This window comes from Peromyscus eremicus, chromosome 8b (genome assembly GCF_949786415.1).
Source record: "Peromyscus eremicus chromosome 8b, PerEre_H2_v1, whole genome shotgun sequence".
In the NCBI taxonomy this organism is placed as follows: domain Eukaryota; kingdom Metazoa; phylum Chordata; class Mammalia; order Rodentia; family Cricetidae; genus Peromyscus; species Peromyscus eremicus.
The window spans coordinates 32,612,592-32,626,649 of record NC_081424.1 but is presented as its reverse complement, the minus strand read 5'-3'; the positions used below and the strand labels follow the sequence as shown (position 1 = coordinate 32,626,649).

The following is a 14,058-nucleotide window of genomic DNA, read 5'->3' as shown; positions in this document are numbered from 1 at the left end:
GCAATGCTGGCCTTTAGCCTAGCTTCTTTTAAAGAAATGATCTTGGATGCTTTTTCTCCCTAAGGGAAGAGGAATGGACTGGTTAGATGAGAAAAATTTTCTCAGCAGGCATTATGGCCACCTGAGAAAGCAGTAGACCCAATGCTTTTTGTTGGTTGTTGTTGCTGTGTGTGTGTGTGTGTGTGTGTGTTTGTGTATGTGTGTGCACTAACTGTTAACCAAGTCTTAAGTTAATTACAAAACTGAACTCTTTTCCCTGTCCCATATTTTGGGACATTGTTGTCTCACTGAATGTCATTTCTCCATGTCCTGTTTGTCTTTCCCTTCCTCCTCTCTTGGACATGAATTTCACTAACATCTGTCCCTCATCATCTTATTTCTTCTTTTGTAATTCTTGCAGTAGTATCAGCACTCTTGGTCAAGTGGATTCTCCTTATCTATTCACTTGGCCAGTGCCATCACAGTCTGTTGTAGGATACTTGGGAAAAGGGAGACAGGAAAATCTTCAAGAGCTCAAGGGCCAGCCAGCCCAAAGACACCCATCTTAAACAAGTGGAAAGGTGAAAGTCAACACCAAAGATTGCCCTCTGACCTTCACACTGGATTCAGTAGCACAAGCCTGCACCTACACACACTCACAAATACACTCCCACATCTCTCTCTCTCACAAACATATAATATTAAAAAAATAAATACACATTATACATTTATGTGTTCTCAATCTGGAAAGCATGGAAAGATGAGTCTTGTCATCCCTACTGAGCACAAAATCAACTCTTCACATCTCTGGCCATGTCATCATCCCTACTTACAAATGTGTTTGATTTCATAAGTGAATTCCTCCAAGGAGGCAATAAAGTTGATTTTTAACAATTTGATTCTATATTTTTTTAAAGAAATACTTAAGTTGAATTTTAATAATTTTGTGGTCTCAGTGATTAAAGGAAATGATCTGAAACAATGTCCAGAACTCTAATGGAGGCACACTCCCCAGCAATTATGAAGCTATCCACATCATTATATACTTGTCCCATTTCATATCCGTCCTTGTGAGGGCATGTTGAGAATCAAAGTCAGGGATTCCTGTGTGCAAGACATATCTCTACACTGAACTGTGACTAGACCCTCCTCTTCCTCTGGTTCCCCCACGCTTTTTTTAAAAGACATTTGATTTCTTATATGCCCAAATTGGCAATTGTGTCAATCCCCCTGTCTCTACATCTTGATACTAGGATTATAGGTGTTTAAAACTTACAGCTAGATAATGTTGACACAGTAAATTCAGCTAGATAATGTTGACAAAGTAAATTCCTTTGTAAAGAATTGATGCTGGGATATATTTTCTGTTGCTGACAAGCCAGAGGCCTGCCCAACCTACCTAGCTAGTTTCAGGTCAGCTAGGACTGCACAGCTACACCCTGTTTCAAAAAGCCAAATGGAGGCTGGAGAGATGGTCTGGCCCGGAGATTAGGAGTGTGCACTGCTCAGACAGAGGACCTGAGTTCATTTCCCTGTACCCACATCAGTAGGCTCGCTATTATCTATAACTCCAGCTCCGGGAAGATGCCAAGTCTATGGCCTCTGAGGGCACCTGTGTGGTGATAATTGTGTTCCCCAAAATATTGTGCACCCTAATAAACTTATCTAGGGTCAAAGAACAGAACAGCCACTAGATAGACATAGAGGCCAGAAAATGGTGGCACTCACACCTTTAATCCTAGCATTCCAAAGACAGAGATCTGTCTGGATATCTGTGGATTCAAAGCCACGCTGGAAACAGCCAAGCAGAGTAACACATGCCTTTAATCCCAGGAAGTGATGACAGAAAGCAGAAAGGTATTTAAGGCGTGAGGACCAGGAACTAGAGCTGATTAAACTTTTAGGCTTTTGAGCAACAGTTCAGCTGAGATTCATTCTGGATGAGGACTCGGAGTCTTCCAGTCTGAGGAAACAGGATCAGCTGAAGAACTGGCAGGTTGAGGTGGCTGTGGACTGTTCTGCTTCTCTGATCTTCCAGCATTCATCCCAGTACCTGGCTCCAGGTTTGTTTTTATTAATAACACCCTTTAAAATTGGTGTTACATCCCTGTACTCCTGTGCACATACCCCATCCCATCTAGACACATAATTAAAACAAATCTTTAAAAAAGGCAAATAATCTAGCACAAGAGGTAAGGTGAACATTTGCTGGGCTACACTTTCTCCTCCTTCTCTGTCTCCTCCTGTGTTCCTCTGCTCCTTCTTTCCTACTTCAGACTTCCCACTTCGTCCACCTTTGACCTTGTGTAAGACAAATCTGAGTTGTCTCTGAGGCCACAGCCATAAGGTCACAAAGCTAGTTTGCTCTCTGGAGCCCATTCTCTGGTGGCTTCCTGTGATCTCTGCTGGCAGAAGAGCGCAGGTGATGAAAGGGTCAGCTGCAAACTGTGAGGACACAGGAAACGCAGCCTCAAGAGGCACATTTTATGCTTAAATACAGAGGACGGCACAGCCTGCCAGGAGCCACTCCCAGGAGCATGACCCTATGTCCTATGTGTCTATTACAGAGTGGGAAATGAGCGAGGAGTAGAGGACTGAGGGAACACCATGCTCTTTTGCCTGGTAAGAGACTGGCACACTAGTTATTCTTGGCTCAATAACTGTTGCCCTAAGTTACCTATTAGAGAACCAAATCCCGGTAAAAGGAAGGAGATTTGGTTCTCTAATTGTATTATAAAACGGGAAAAAATACAGATTGCTTTTGGGTGGCTTGTTGTTGTTGTTGTTGCTGCTGTTATTGGTCCATAGAGGGAAGCCACACTTGTGTCAAAACAAACCTGGCACATTTCAAAATGATCACTGTAATCCTAGGGAGGCATGGGGAGAACAGATCTCCTGGTACCCCACATGCTCTCCTACCTAAGAAACTAATGCCTGAGTCAGAAGCACTGGGTAAGAAGAAATCAATGTTTTTGCAGATAGTCCCCAACATGGGAAGTTTGAGATCTCTAACACTTAAAATAAAAAAAGTATGTCTGGTAAAGCTGATGTGATGTGTCTTCTAGCTTCCCCCCCCCCCCATGTATTTATGTCATTGAGCTGTGGAATACTATCTCTCAATTGAGAGAAATACATAGACATTGCTGTTCTTCAGGCATTTAACATCTGGGGACAGTTACCATATTAAGTCCTTTCTCATTTGTTTATTAGTTTGTTGTGTTTTCAGCTTGGAGCAATATGTTATTTTCTTTCTAGTTTTTCCAGACGGGGTCTTGCTATGTCCCTAGGCTGGCCTCCAGTGTGTCGTCTCCTGCCTCAGCCTCCGGAACGCTGGGGTTACAGGTGTGCACACCATGTCCATCTTGCCTTTCCAGAATCAGTATCCCACAGTCCTCGTGTCTGTTTCATTAGTGGGTAAACTTCTCCCTCAAGGAGCTAACGTTGAGCCAGGAAGTTCCAGTTCTTTCTCCTCTCCAGAATTATTGGCAAATCTTTCTTCCCACTTCCTAAAGAAATAACCAACAATTTTCCATGCTTTCCTGAGTGATGGTGGGAAATACAGTAATTAATTTACCCCTCCGATGCTCAAGTTTGGGGGAAATCTTACAGTTTAAAAGAATAATAACTTCCTATTGTGGAACAGAGACGCTATGAAGGATTTCCTATTTTATTGTTTTAAAAATTTCTGTAAAGATTTTTTTTTTAATTTGGAGACAATTACCAAAAATGTGGAGGGTGGGGGACGATCTTTATCATTTCAAGCTTTAAAATTATACACAAAAGTTCATCTCCACTCACTTCCCTGACAGTTTCCTATAACAAAGCACTAGTTCAACAGTCAGAGTGGTGCAAACAGCTGCTGGTCAGGAGGTTGGGATAGGGATTTAGTGACATTACCTTAGCTATTCTCCCAGGGAACCATTTTAAAACACTGTGTGTGTTTTCCTCTATCATCTGTCTTCAGCTAATGTTCATCTGTTGAACTATCTCCCAAGGACATGTAACTATATTTTATTCTATCTTTTGTCTCAGTGGAGCCTTTAACTATTTCCGTAGTGTGTATAACTATGCAACAGGAATGAGATCAGATACTGGGAGCTGGTAGAAATATTTCATTCCGTATTTTTAAGAAAACCCCGGCTGGGGTGCAGCTCACACTTAGAGTACTTGCAAATATGCTCACAGCCTTGGCTAGGCTCCTCAGCTACTCTCTCAAAAACGTACTTTACAACTTCGAGGTAAGTTCACTTTTCTGAGGCATTGCTGTGGTCGGAGGCTCCAATTCAACCCAAGCAGACACCAGAGCAATTAATGCAGGGCAGCATAAGAGATGTCTGGGAGAGAGGGAGCTGGTGATGGATCAGGAGAGAGGGAGCTGGTGATGGATCAGGACCGCAGAACAGACTCTGGAGGTGAACTGCGACCCCGGAATGCCAGTTGAGGCAAGTATTTAAGGATAAAAATGATAAGCATTTGTTGCCAAGTCACAGTTACAATTTTCACCAATCAGGATTTAGAGATTAGGGGCTCCCTTGACCGGTACATCATTGTGAATCAACATATAATGCAAACTTTTCAGTGCCACGAATTTGTTCCTTCTGTTGTTAGGAACAGCAAGGATGTTTCTAAAGAACTAAAGATGCATGATGGTGATTTCTAGGGTTCATGGAGGGGGTGGGCCAGCTATTGGAAGGTTCTCAGCTCCTCTAGGGCTTGGGAACCTGAATTTTGTTTCAGCCTACAGGTAAAATGGAGTCTGAAGTCAAAAAGGCGGTGCTCAGGCCAAGGTGCCTTGGCCTGCTTCCTTCAGCATTAGCTTGAAAAAAACTGAAACTTAAAATGTTAATAACTGTACAAAGACATAATGGAGATTGTAAAGTTTCATTTGGGAAATACAATTTTTATGACTAAGCAGTTGTGGGAAACGCCTGAGGAATTTTGTGGTGATTCTTGGTTATCTCTAAAGTTACTCTTTTTTGTTTGTTTGTTTGTTTTGTTTTTTTTTGAGACAGGGTTTCTCTCTGTAACAGGCCTGGCTGTCTTGGAACTGGCTCTGTAGAGACCAGGCTGGCCTCGAACTCACAGAGATCCACCTGCCTCTGCCTCCCAAATGCTGGGATTAAAGGCGTGTGTCACTACTACCTGGCAACATTAATTTATTCAATGAGGTAATCATGTGTTTAAGACTTTATTATTTTTAGTCTCATAGCTTGGGACCAAATCGATACATAATCAAATAATCTGTGCCGTGGATCTGATTATCTGTGTTGGGTGGAGCTTCTTATATTTGACTTCCTACAGCTTAATATCTCAACTTCATTTAATTACAGTATCAGTTGATACAATTGAAAAAGAAAAATTACTAAACTTACAAATTAAATTTCTATATCCTAAGCCAATAAAATATGCTATAGTGTTAATATTCCAAATAATAGACAGACACAGGAAACAAAGACTTAGGCATCACAGCTAACGATAGAAACGTTGTTTTCAAAGGTTCCATGTTCTCAGTACTGTCTTCTTCATGTCAATCTGGTTCAGGATGCAATTGTGGCATCACTTTCCCAAGGGGTCAGGGAGTATTGGTCTGTTCTCAGGCCAAAGTCCATTTCTCCAGTCTGGTTCTGGATCTCACAAATGCTTCCCATTGGCTACCAGAGAGACGTGTCCAGAGTGGGCACTGGAAAAACAAACCTGTATCAAAGCCTGGGTGAGTCAGCCCCATTGTTTTCAGCTTATTAATGGTATAAAATGGCAGGTTGAGCAATACACACCTGTATATCCAATTTGTTATCAATTTGAAACTCGGAATTTATGTCCCCGAGGGTCCTTAGCCACAACTCTAGTTCCTGAGTGCAGATGCTAAAGGAAACCTGAGCCATGAGGGTTATGGAGTTTGTTAGTTATTTCAGTCATTTTCCTCACTTGGGACCTTATTTATGTACATACAGTCTTGCAATCTAGACCACACTTTTACTCTGAATTCTACAGACTCTGTTCATCACATGGCAAAGAGAAATGCTTCCCAGTGGCAGAGGCAGCAGCTCACAGGGAAGATTGTTTTATAAAAGAAACAGGAAAGCTGCAGATTATAACCATCATTTAATCTAATTAGCAATTGTACTGCTCATGATCATTCTTGAAGGGATTTTAATATAGAAAATAGATTAATAGAACTGGACAGGAAAAATTCTCGATCAGTTTGTGGAATTAGGACTCTAATAAGATGGCATATGCTTCTACCTGGCATATATGGGTATTGGGTAACCCTATCAATCCAGGGTTTTTCAATTGCCTTCCTCCTCAGGGTATGGCCTCACACTAACATGGTTCTCTCCTGGGAGCTTTTGATGTTGCAAACTTGCAGCCTCATACCTTAGAACCAGAGTCCAAGTTTTAGGAAGATCCACATGTGATTCCTGTGCACATGAGCTGTAGAGAAAACACTTTCTTGGTTCATAGGGACTTCCAACTTGGTTCAGACTTGCAAGCTAGCTAACATTCAATGGACAATTGCCCTACTAATGGTTTTGTTGTTCTGTTTCTTTTTTTCTCCACAGAAATAAACACAGCTCTTTTGAAAAGGACTCATACATTTCCCAAGACAAAGACAATGAATGCACCTGACAACTGGAGCCCCCCAGAAGTACAGTTTTGCTTTGCGGTGGCAAACAATTCCTGCCTTAGGAGGGAGAGGCCCACGTTTGTTGTCTATGCCATGTACCTTGTCATGATTGGAGCAATAGTGATGACCATGCTGGGAAACATGGTTGTGATCATTTCTATTGCCCACTTCAAACAGCTCCACTCCCCAACCAACTTCCTTATTCTCTCTATGGCCACCACGGACTTCCTGTTGAGCTGTGTGGTCATGCCTTTCAGTATGGTCAGGTCCGTAGAGTCCTGCTGGTATTTTGGAGACCTCTTTTGCAAAGTTCACAGCAGCTGTGACATTATGCTCTGCACCACCTCCATTTTCCACCTCTGCTTCATCTCAGTTGACCGCTACTATGCTGTGTGTGACCCTTTGCATTATGTCACCAAAATCACCGTCCCTGTCATAGAGGTCTTTCTACTTGTCAGTTGGTCCGTTCCCATCGTTTTTGCCTTTGGCCTGGTATTCTCAGAATTAAATTTGATCGGTGCTGAGGATTTTGTTGCAGCCATTGACTGTACAGGTTTGTGTGTGTTGATATTTAATAAGCTCTGGGGGGTGTTAGCTTCTTTCATAGCCTTCTTCTTGCCTGGGACAGTCATGGTGGGGATTTACATACACATTTTCACAGTTGCCCGAAAGCATGCCAGGCAGATTGGCACAGGTCCTGGGACAAAACAGGCCCTCTCAGAAAGCAAGGGGAAGGTCATATCCAAAAAGGAAAGCAAGGCCACCAAGACTTTGAGCATCATCATGGGAGTGTTTGTGTTGTGCTGGATGCCGTTTTTTGTCTTGACAATCATAGACCCTTTCATTGATTTTACAACCCCTGAAGATTTGTATAATGTTTTCCTCTGGCTAGGTTATTTTAATTCCACTTTCAATCCCATCATATATGGCATGTTTTATCCTTGGTTTCGCAAAGCCCTGAGGATGATAGTCACAGGAATGATCTTCCGTTCTGACTCTTCTACCTCAAGCCTGCATCCTGCACATTCTTAGGCAATGTCCCCCCTTTAGCCTAGCTTCTTTTTAAAGAAATGGTCTTGTATGCTCTTTCTTCCCAAGCTAAAGGAGTTGGATAGTTAGATGAGAAAATTTTCCAGCAGACATTATGGCCACCTAAGAAGCAGTAGATCTAATGTGCTTTTTGTTATTGTTGCTAGTGTGTGTATGTGCACCAAAGCTCACAGAGTGGTTCATTTCTGAGCTGCTACATAGGATACTCATTTGAACAAACAAGAAAACTAATTTCCAGCAAATGCTGGTGACTCCTGAAGTATGAAATTCAGGGATTTACTCCTTTTGCTTAGATTTAATGAGAGTGTCCTCACTTGAACTTGGAACATCAGGGAAGGAGACACAGACACTTTCTACAATCACTGACAGCCACGTACCATCTCTAATTATCCAAACCTCTGCTGAGACCATTATTTTTTGTATAGAGGATTGATAAAGAGCATGAGCATACCAGGGGCCCAAAATTAAGGAATATGCAACAAGAGCAGGTAAAACGAAGCAGACAGTTATCGATACCTTCAGATTTAAGTCTCTTTTCAGGAAGAATTGATGAAGGATTCATCATATCTGATAACACTGGACTCTCAGTAAATGAGATAAAGAAGTAACGAAACAGTCTTAGCAAAACTTTTCCTTTTTTCTTTTGATGTACATCTTTGCTGTATATTGGTATACATACATTCTGTGAGCATATGTACTGTGTGTGTGTGTGTGTGTGTGTGTGTGTGTGTGTAATGGTGTAGGAGGCAGGAGTATGTGTTTGTTTGGTGTGTGTGTGTGGTGTGTGTGTGTGTGCATTAACTGTTAACCAAGTGAAGGTTATTTACTAAACTGAACTCTTTTCCCCATCCCATACTTTGGGACATTGTTGTCTCACTGAATGTCATTTCTCCATGTTCTCTTTGTTTCTACCTTCCTCCTCTCTCAGACATGAACTTCACTAACATTGTCCCTTGTCATCTTGTTTCTTCTTTTCTAATTCCTGCAGTGATATCAGCACTCTTTGTCAAGTCGATTCTCCTTATCTATTCACTTGGCCAATGCCATCACAGTGTGTAATAGGATACTTGGGGTTTCCGGTGCTCATGTCTGTAAGTCTTAAGTGAACTCTTTATGAGCCTATTCTCATCTTTGATCTACCCTTAGCCCAGTATTTCCACTGGCCAATTGCTCTTCAGTGAAAAACACCTCTAAAGAAACATTTCTATTCCTAGCTGGGAGCCCCTGGAAATCTCTTGACCTGCATGTACTGTTAAATATCTGAGCTTGCAGAGGAGAGGATTTCATCATCTGAATAGAGTACCTTCAAGTTACAGAGAAGGTTCAGTAAATTACTCTTATTATTACAGGACAATAGTTGAAGTGAAAATTGGGCTTTGAGGTGACTGGCCACAGTTTATTGTCTTGTGGTTGAGGTCATTCAATGCTTTAGATATCCTTCACCCTGAAAGCCAATGCCAGCATCCAGAAGCTGAGGTACTCTTTCTTTTCAAAGAGCCAAAGGCACAGCGGAATTCCTCAGGGCTGTAACTCAATCCAGGTCTTGAAGGTACAAGATGTCCTCTTATCATTAATTGCAGGGACAGTTTAAGACTCCCTTCTTTGGTCGGCCTCCTTCCTTCTGGTAGCTCAACAAGGTCCTTTGCACTACTGAATCTAAGTGACTGAATGGGGGAGGGCAGTCACTCATCACATACTCATTCTTTCCATTGAACCTCAAAATAACACACAATCTGGGACAATATGAGGAACTGGGGCCTTCTAACAGATCAACATTTTCTACAAGAAGCCAACTAAAGGAAAGTTAAGGGGCTGGTAGAAGCCTCTAACAAGGTCAAAATCATTCCTTATGTTAAGGAATTTTATAGTTTAAAATAATGTCCATGAATATTACTAAAGTGTTTTCCAGAATATTCTGGTATACTCTTCCTATGCCTGAAATAGAAGCAGAAATGAAATGTCATACCATGTATCTTCCAATTCTTCTCTTTAGAAGACCCCTCTGGGTTGGATAGAGTAGCCATTATCCCAGAAAGTTGGTGACTTCCATGGATACATGGCTCTGTACCCAAACACATTAAGGTTAATAAACATTATTTAGTCCTACCATTTGCCTGTAGCTTCTCTGAGTGCTTGTGTTTCAGTGGTGAGTGAAATAATTTCCAGTTTTGAGGGACTGCTGCCCTAATGGGGAGGAACAGCCACTTACTAGGACTGAAGGGCCATGGATGCTATGAAAATCCAGACACTGGAATCTTCGAGAGCACAGAGGGAGAAAACAGCCTCATTTGGCTATAGGGGAGACAGTGCCTTTTAAGTCAAGGAGACATATCAAGTTAAGTAAGAGAGGCAGCATCTTCACAAGTGTTGAGATAAATGCTAGGGAAGGTAATGAGAGCCACAGAGAAACACCACTAAGCTATCGAATGATGCTTTGTTTGGGGAAGCAGGATTGTGCAGGAACTCACAAGCACTGAAGTGGGGCTGGAACACGAGCTGGTAAAGACCGTGGTGAGCAGTCGCCTCTGGATAGCTGGTGTTTTGTGGTCTGTGCTCCTACATTTTATGGCAAACCCAGGACCACTGGTGCTCTACAGTGCCAGCTGTCAGGAAGACAAGCTGGATGCGGGACAGAAGTGTGCTGCTCAGCTGAAACCCATTGGCTCCTCCTTCTCTCCAGTACAGTATTAACTTACTGCTAAGTTGCAGAATGATGGCCGCTGTTTTCTTTTGTCCTTTTGAGTCTCGAGAGCATCGTGAATGTGATCTTCTAATTTGGGATCATGTCCAGAATGATATTTGGGAGATGTAGTTTCTAGCTAAAGTTGCACAACATGACTTGCCATAGGACATAAAATTAGAGAAAGGAACACAACTAGGTCAGAACAGAGTCAGTTCAGCCAGCCAGTGAGGACAGGCTGAGCTGCATGGGTGTGGGACGAGGCTTGGGGAGCCCCACGTGCAACCTGCTAAGAAACTACATCTATTTGGTGAGTAGGAAGATTTAAATACGAATCTATTCCAACTACTAAATTTCCACACTCGTCTTCATATCTCATTAAAACATTTAAGTTCTGTGTAACCCAGACTGGCTTAGGTCTCTTAATCCTCCTGCCTCAGCCTCTTGGGTGCTGACACAACAGGTGTCCATCTCTATTCCAAACTAGCTCTGATTCTAGTAGACTGATATATGAATGAAGAGGTAAAAACTAACTTATTCAGTGTAAAGAGAATATATGACCATCCTCTCTCTGGGGCCTATTCTCAGGTTAGGAGGGGTCTCCCACACAACCTGTGCTAGCTGCTTCAATGTGGCTCTGAAGCCCACATGTGGGCCTTGAAATGATCTTCTGGAAAACACACTTGCTTATAGAAGAAGCAAGAAGAGGAGGGAGGATAAGGAAGACAGGGTTCTGGGGCAATCCCTCTAGTGATCTACATTTGGGAGAATCTTTGAATTTCATCTCCTGGAAACAGCTTAGTCTTATTCTCTAGCTTGTCACCCTGCTGCTCTAAGCTATAGGCCAATAGCTCCTTATCCAGAGGTAGAGTCTTATGAGTCCCTCTCTCATTCATGCTGGAATATTGACGGGCTCAGTCTTGGACATATCTGTTGTGTGCAACCTCAGCTCATAAGTGAGTTTATAAGTACAATCAATGTTCAAGTCATGTCTGGAAAAGAGTGTTCACAGCACTCCTTCCCATTCACTGGCTCTTACACTCTCTCCTGACCCCTGCCATCCAAGAGACTTCGTGAACCATGATGGAGCAGATGATATAGGATATTCCATTCAGAGTTGAGCACTCAACAGTCAGTCATGTATTCCCAATGTTGTGATCAGTTGTAACTCTCTGCAGTAACCACTGGCTACTTAAAAAATAAGCTGTTCTGACCAAGTTCAGAGAAACACAAACCTATGAGTATAAACATAAACATTTAGGGTGCAGCTTGACAACATGAGTATTTAGCAAATCAGCAGCAGTAAGTTCTTCCTTAGGACCTATGACCTCTTCTACCATGGACTTTCAGCCAGATTTACAATAGGTATATATTCACATCTATAAAGCAGTCCTCAGATCCCATCAGAAAGTGGCTGATTACCTAACATTCATGCCAATATTGCACCAGCGGGCACATTGTATATAATTAGTTCTAGTGATGGCAAAATATATTGTTGCATGAATTACACTATAGTTTAGTTACTCCATCCTCTACTAGAGACACTCAGGTTATTCCAAGCTTTTACTACTATTCACAGTTTTCCACAGAAATATCTTTAGTATACACAGTTCATATTCATGTGGTTATCTTTCTGAGATGTATCCCTTGAATTGTTATGGCTAGTTCCAAGAATTCATTGTCACTAACCACCCCCACTCCTTGTCCTAGAAAGGATTTAAGAAAGACTTAAACAAATGCCTATAAGAAGAGGACATGGTATATGTTTTTAAAAGAGGAGAAGAAGAAAACCAGGTTGATGTAGATGATGCTAACCATGGCAAGATGAAGGTCTGTCACCAAGAGTAGTTCCACAGAGCTCAGTCAAGTGAAGCTATAGTACAAATCCTAACCACAGGCTTGTGCTCCTCCCCTGTCTCACCAGCATCCTCTTTGTGCCTTTGTACCCTCTTCCAGGGCCCACTGTGCCAGCTCCAAGGACCGTAGATCTTTGCAGCCAATACTGCTCTTGCAGAGCGGCAGCTCAACTTCTAAGCCAGGTTGTGCATCTCATCCTAACTTACTTGGTGCCTGTGAGGTCGGGTAAAAGCTACACCACAGAGTGTTCTTTACAGCATCCTCAACATGTCAGCTTGTCTAGAGCATCCTCCGTCATAGCAGATCCATATTCCCCATGCAGCTGATGGATGCCAGGTACTGGGAGAGACTTTAAGCTCAGTTCCTCCTCTCATCAAGATTGTATTGATGGGGCCCTGGGAAGAGACAGGAATTGACAGTCAAGAATCTTACAGAATGCTATAAATGAAGTACAAAGAATTTGAGTGAAGAGTACTTATGAGTAGGGCATGCAGTCTTTGGGAATCCAGGAATAACTATCTACCAATGCACACAGTATAGAGGAGGTCAGGCAAAATATAGTGGGGGGCATTAGAAAGTGGGGATATTCGAAAGACATCAGAAAGTCCCCATGTTGAAGACATTTACCACCATGCTACAATAAAATGTAAGTTCCTTAAGAATCACCTCAAAAGTAACATAAAGAAGAAACTTAAGCAAATGCCTAAGAGACTACACATTTAGAGAGCATGCAAAATAGCAAGAGAAATGAACTAACAACTGTTGATCACCTACTATGCTCCAGGTCAGTGGTATAATGTGTTTCATTTAATTTTCTAAATGTTTTAATCCCAGCAGATTAGAACCTGTTGCTCCCAGAGAGGTTAAACATCTTCCAGGACCACACAGCTCTAACATTAGAAGTGATATTCAAAGCAGATTTGCCTCTCTGCAGAGCCTATGCTCTGTGTATTCTAATACTTACCAAATTTTCCTGCTTACAGGGTTTAGCAGCTGAGGCACTACTAACGGTGGGTTGTTTTGTAGTCCATAAACACACCTGGATGACTTCTTCATTTGAAGACAGTTGTTTTTACTATTAATTCTGAGAATGTGAATTGTCATTTTATCAGATTACTGTGATTGCTCTTTTAGATCAAAACTGTAATTAGAAACACTCGGCTCTTGGAACACTCAGCCCTAAACCGGGTGTCTCCATCAAGTTCCTCCACTCAGGGCTCTGAAAACCTTGCCGAAGAGGTGTCTGAAAGAGTTTAAGAGCCAGAGGGAATGGAGGACACCAGGAGACAAGGCTCTCTAAATCAACATGATCAAAGCTCATATGAACTCACAGAGACTGAGGCAGCATGCACAGGGCCTGCAGGGTCTCTTTGTATATATTGTGGCTTCTAGTTTAGTGTTTTTATAGGATTATTGAGTGTGAGAATGAGTGAGTCTCTGGGTTTTTTTTTTTGTTTGTTTTTTTGTTTTTTCTCTGTGTGTACCATCTCTTGGATTCTTTTTGTTTGTTTGTCCAATTGTGATGTGTTAGCTTTTGTTTTATCTTATTATATTCTATTATTATGCTTTAGAAGCCTGTTAGTTTTCTAATGAAAGACAGAAAAGGAGGAGAGATAGAGAGGAATTGGGAAGAGTAGAGGGAGGGGAAACTATAATCAAGATATATTATATGAGAAAAAAATCTATTTTTAATAAAAGGGAAAAAAGGAAATTATTTTTAAAACTTCTTATCTGGCTGTTTCTTTTGTGTTTTGTTCATGGTTTCTCTGTGTAGCCCTGGCTGTTCTGGAACTCTCTCTGTAGACCAGGCTGGCCTTGAACTCACAGAGATCCGTCTGCCTCTGCCTCCCAAGTGCTGGGATTAAAG

General features: G+C 41.9%; 1 protein-coding gene across 1 annotated transcript; it reads left to right on the top strand.

The window, feature by feature from the left end:
* Positions 1-6,554: 6,554 nt before the first annotated feature.
* Positions 6,555-7,636, top strand: LOC131918865 (trace amine-associated receptor 4). The gene has a single exon (XM_059273029.1). The coding sequence runs from the start codon at positions 6,593-6,595 to the stop codon at positions 7,634-7,636; it is 1,044 nt and encodes a 347-aa protein (XP_059129012.1). The 5' UTR covers positions 6,555-6,592.
* The last annotated feature ends 6,422 nt before the right edge of the window (positions 7,637-14,058 follow it).

Excerpts from the sequence above, each read along its gene's own strand:
- LOC131918865 (XM_059273029.1), top strand. The coding sequence starts at position 6,593 with ATGAATGCACCTGACAACTGGAGCCCCCCAGAAGTACAGTTTTGCTTT.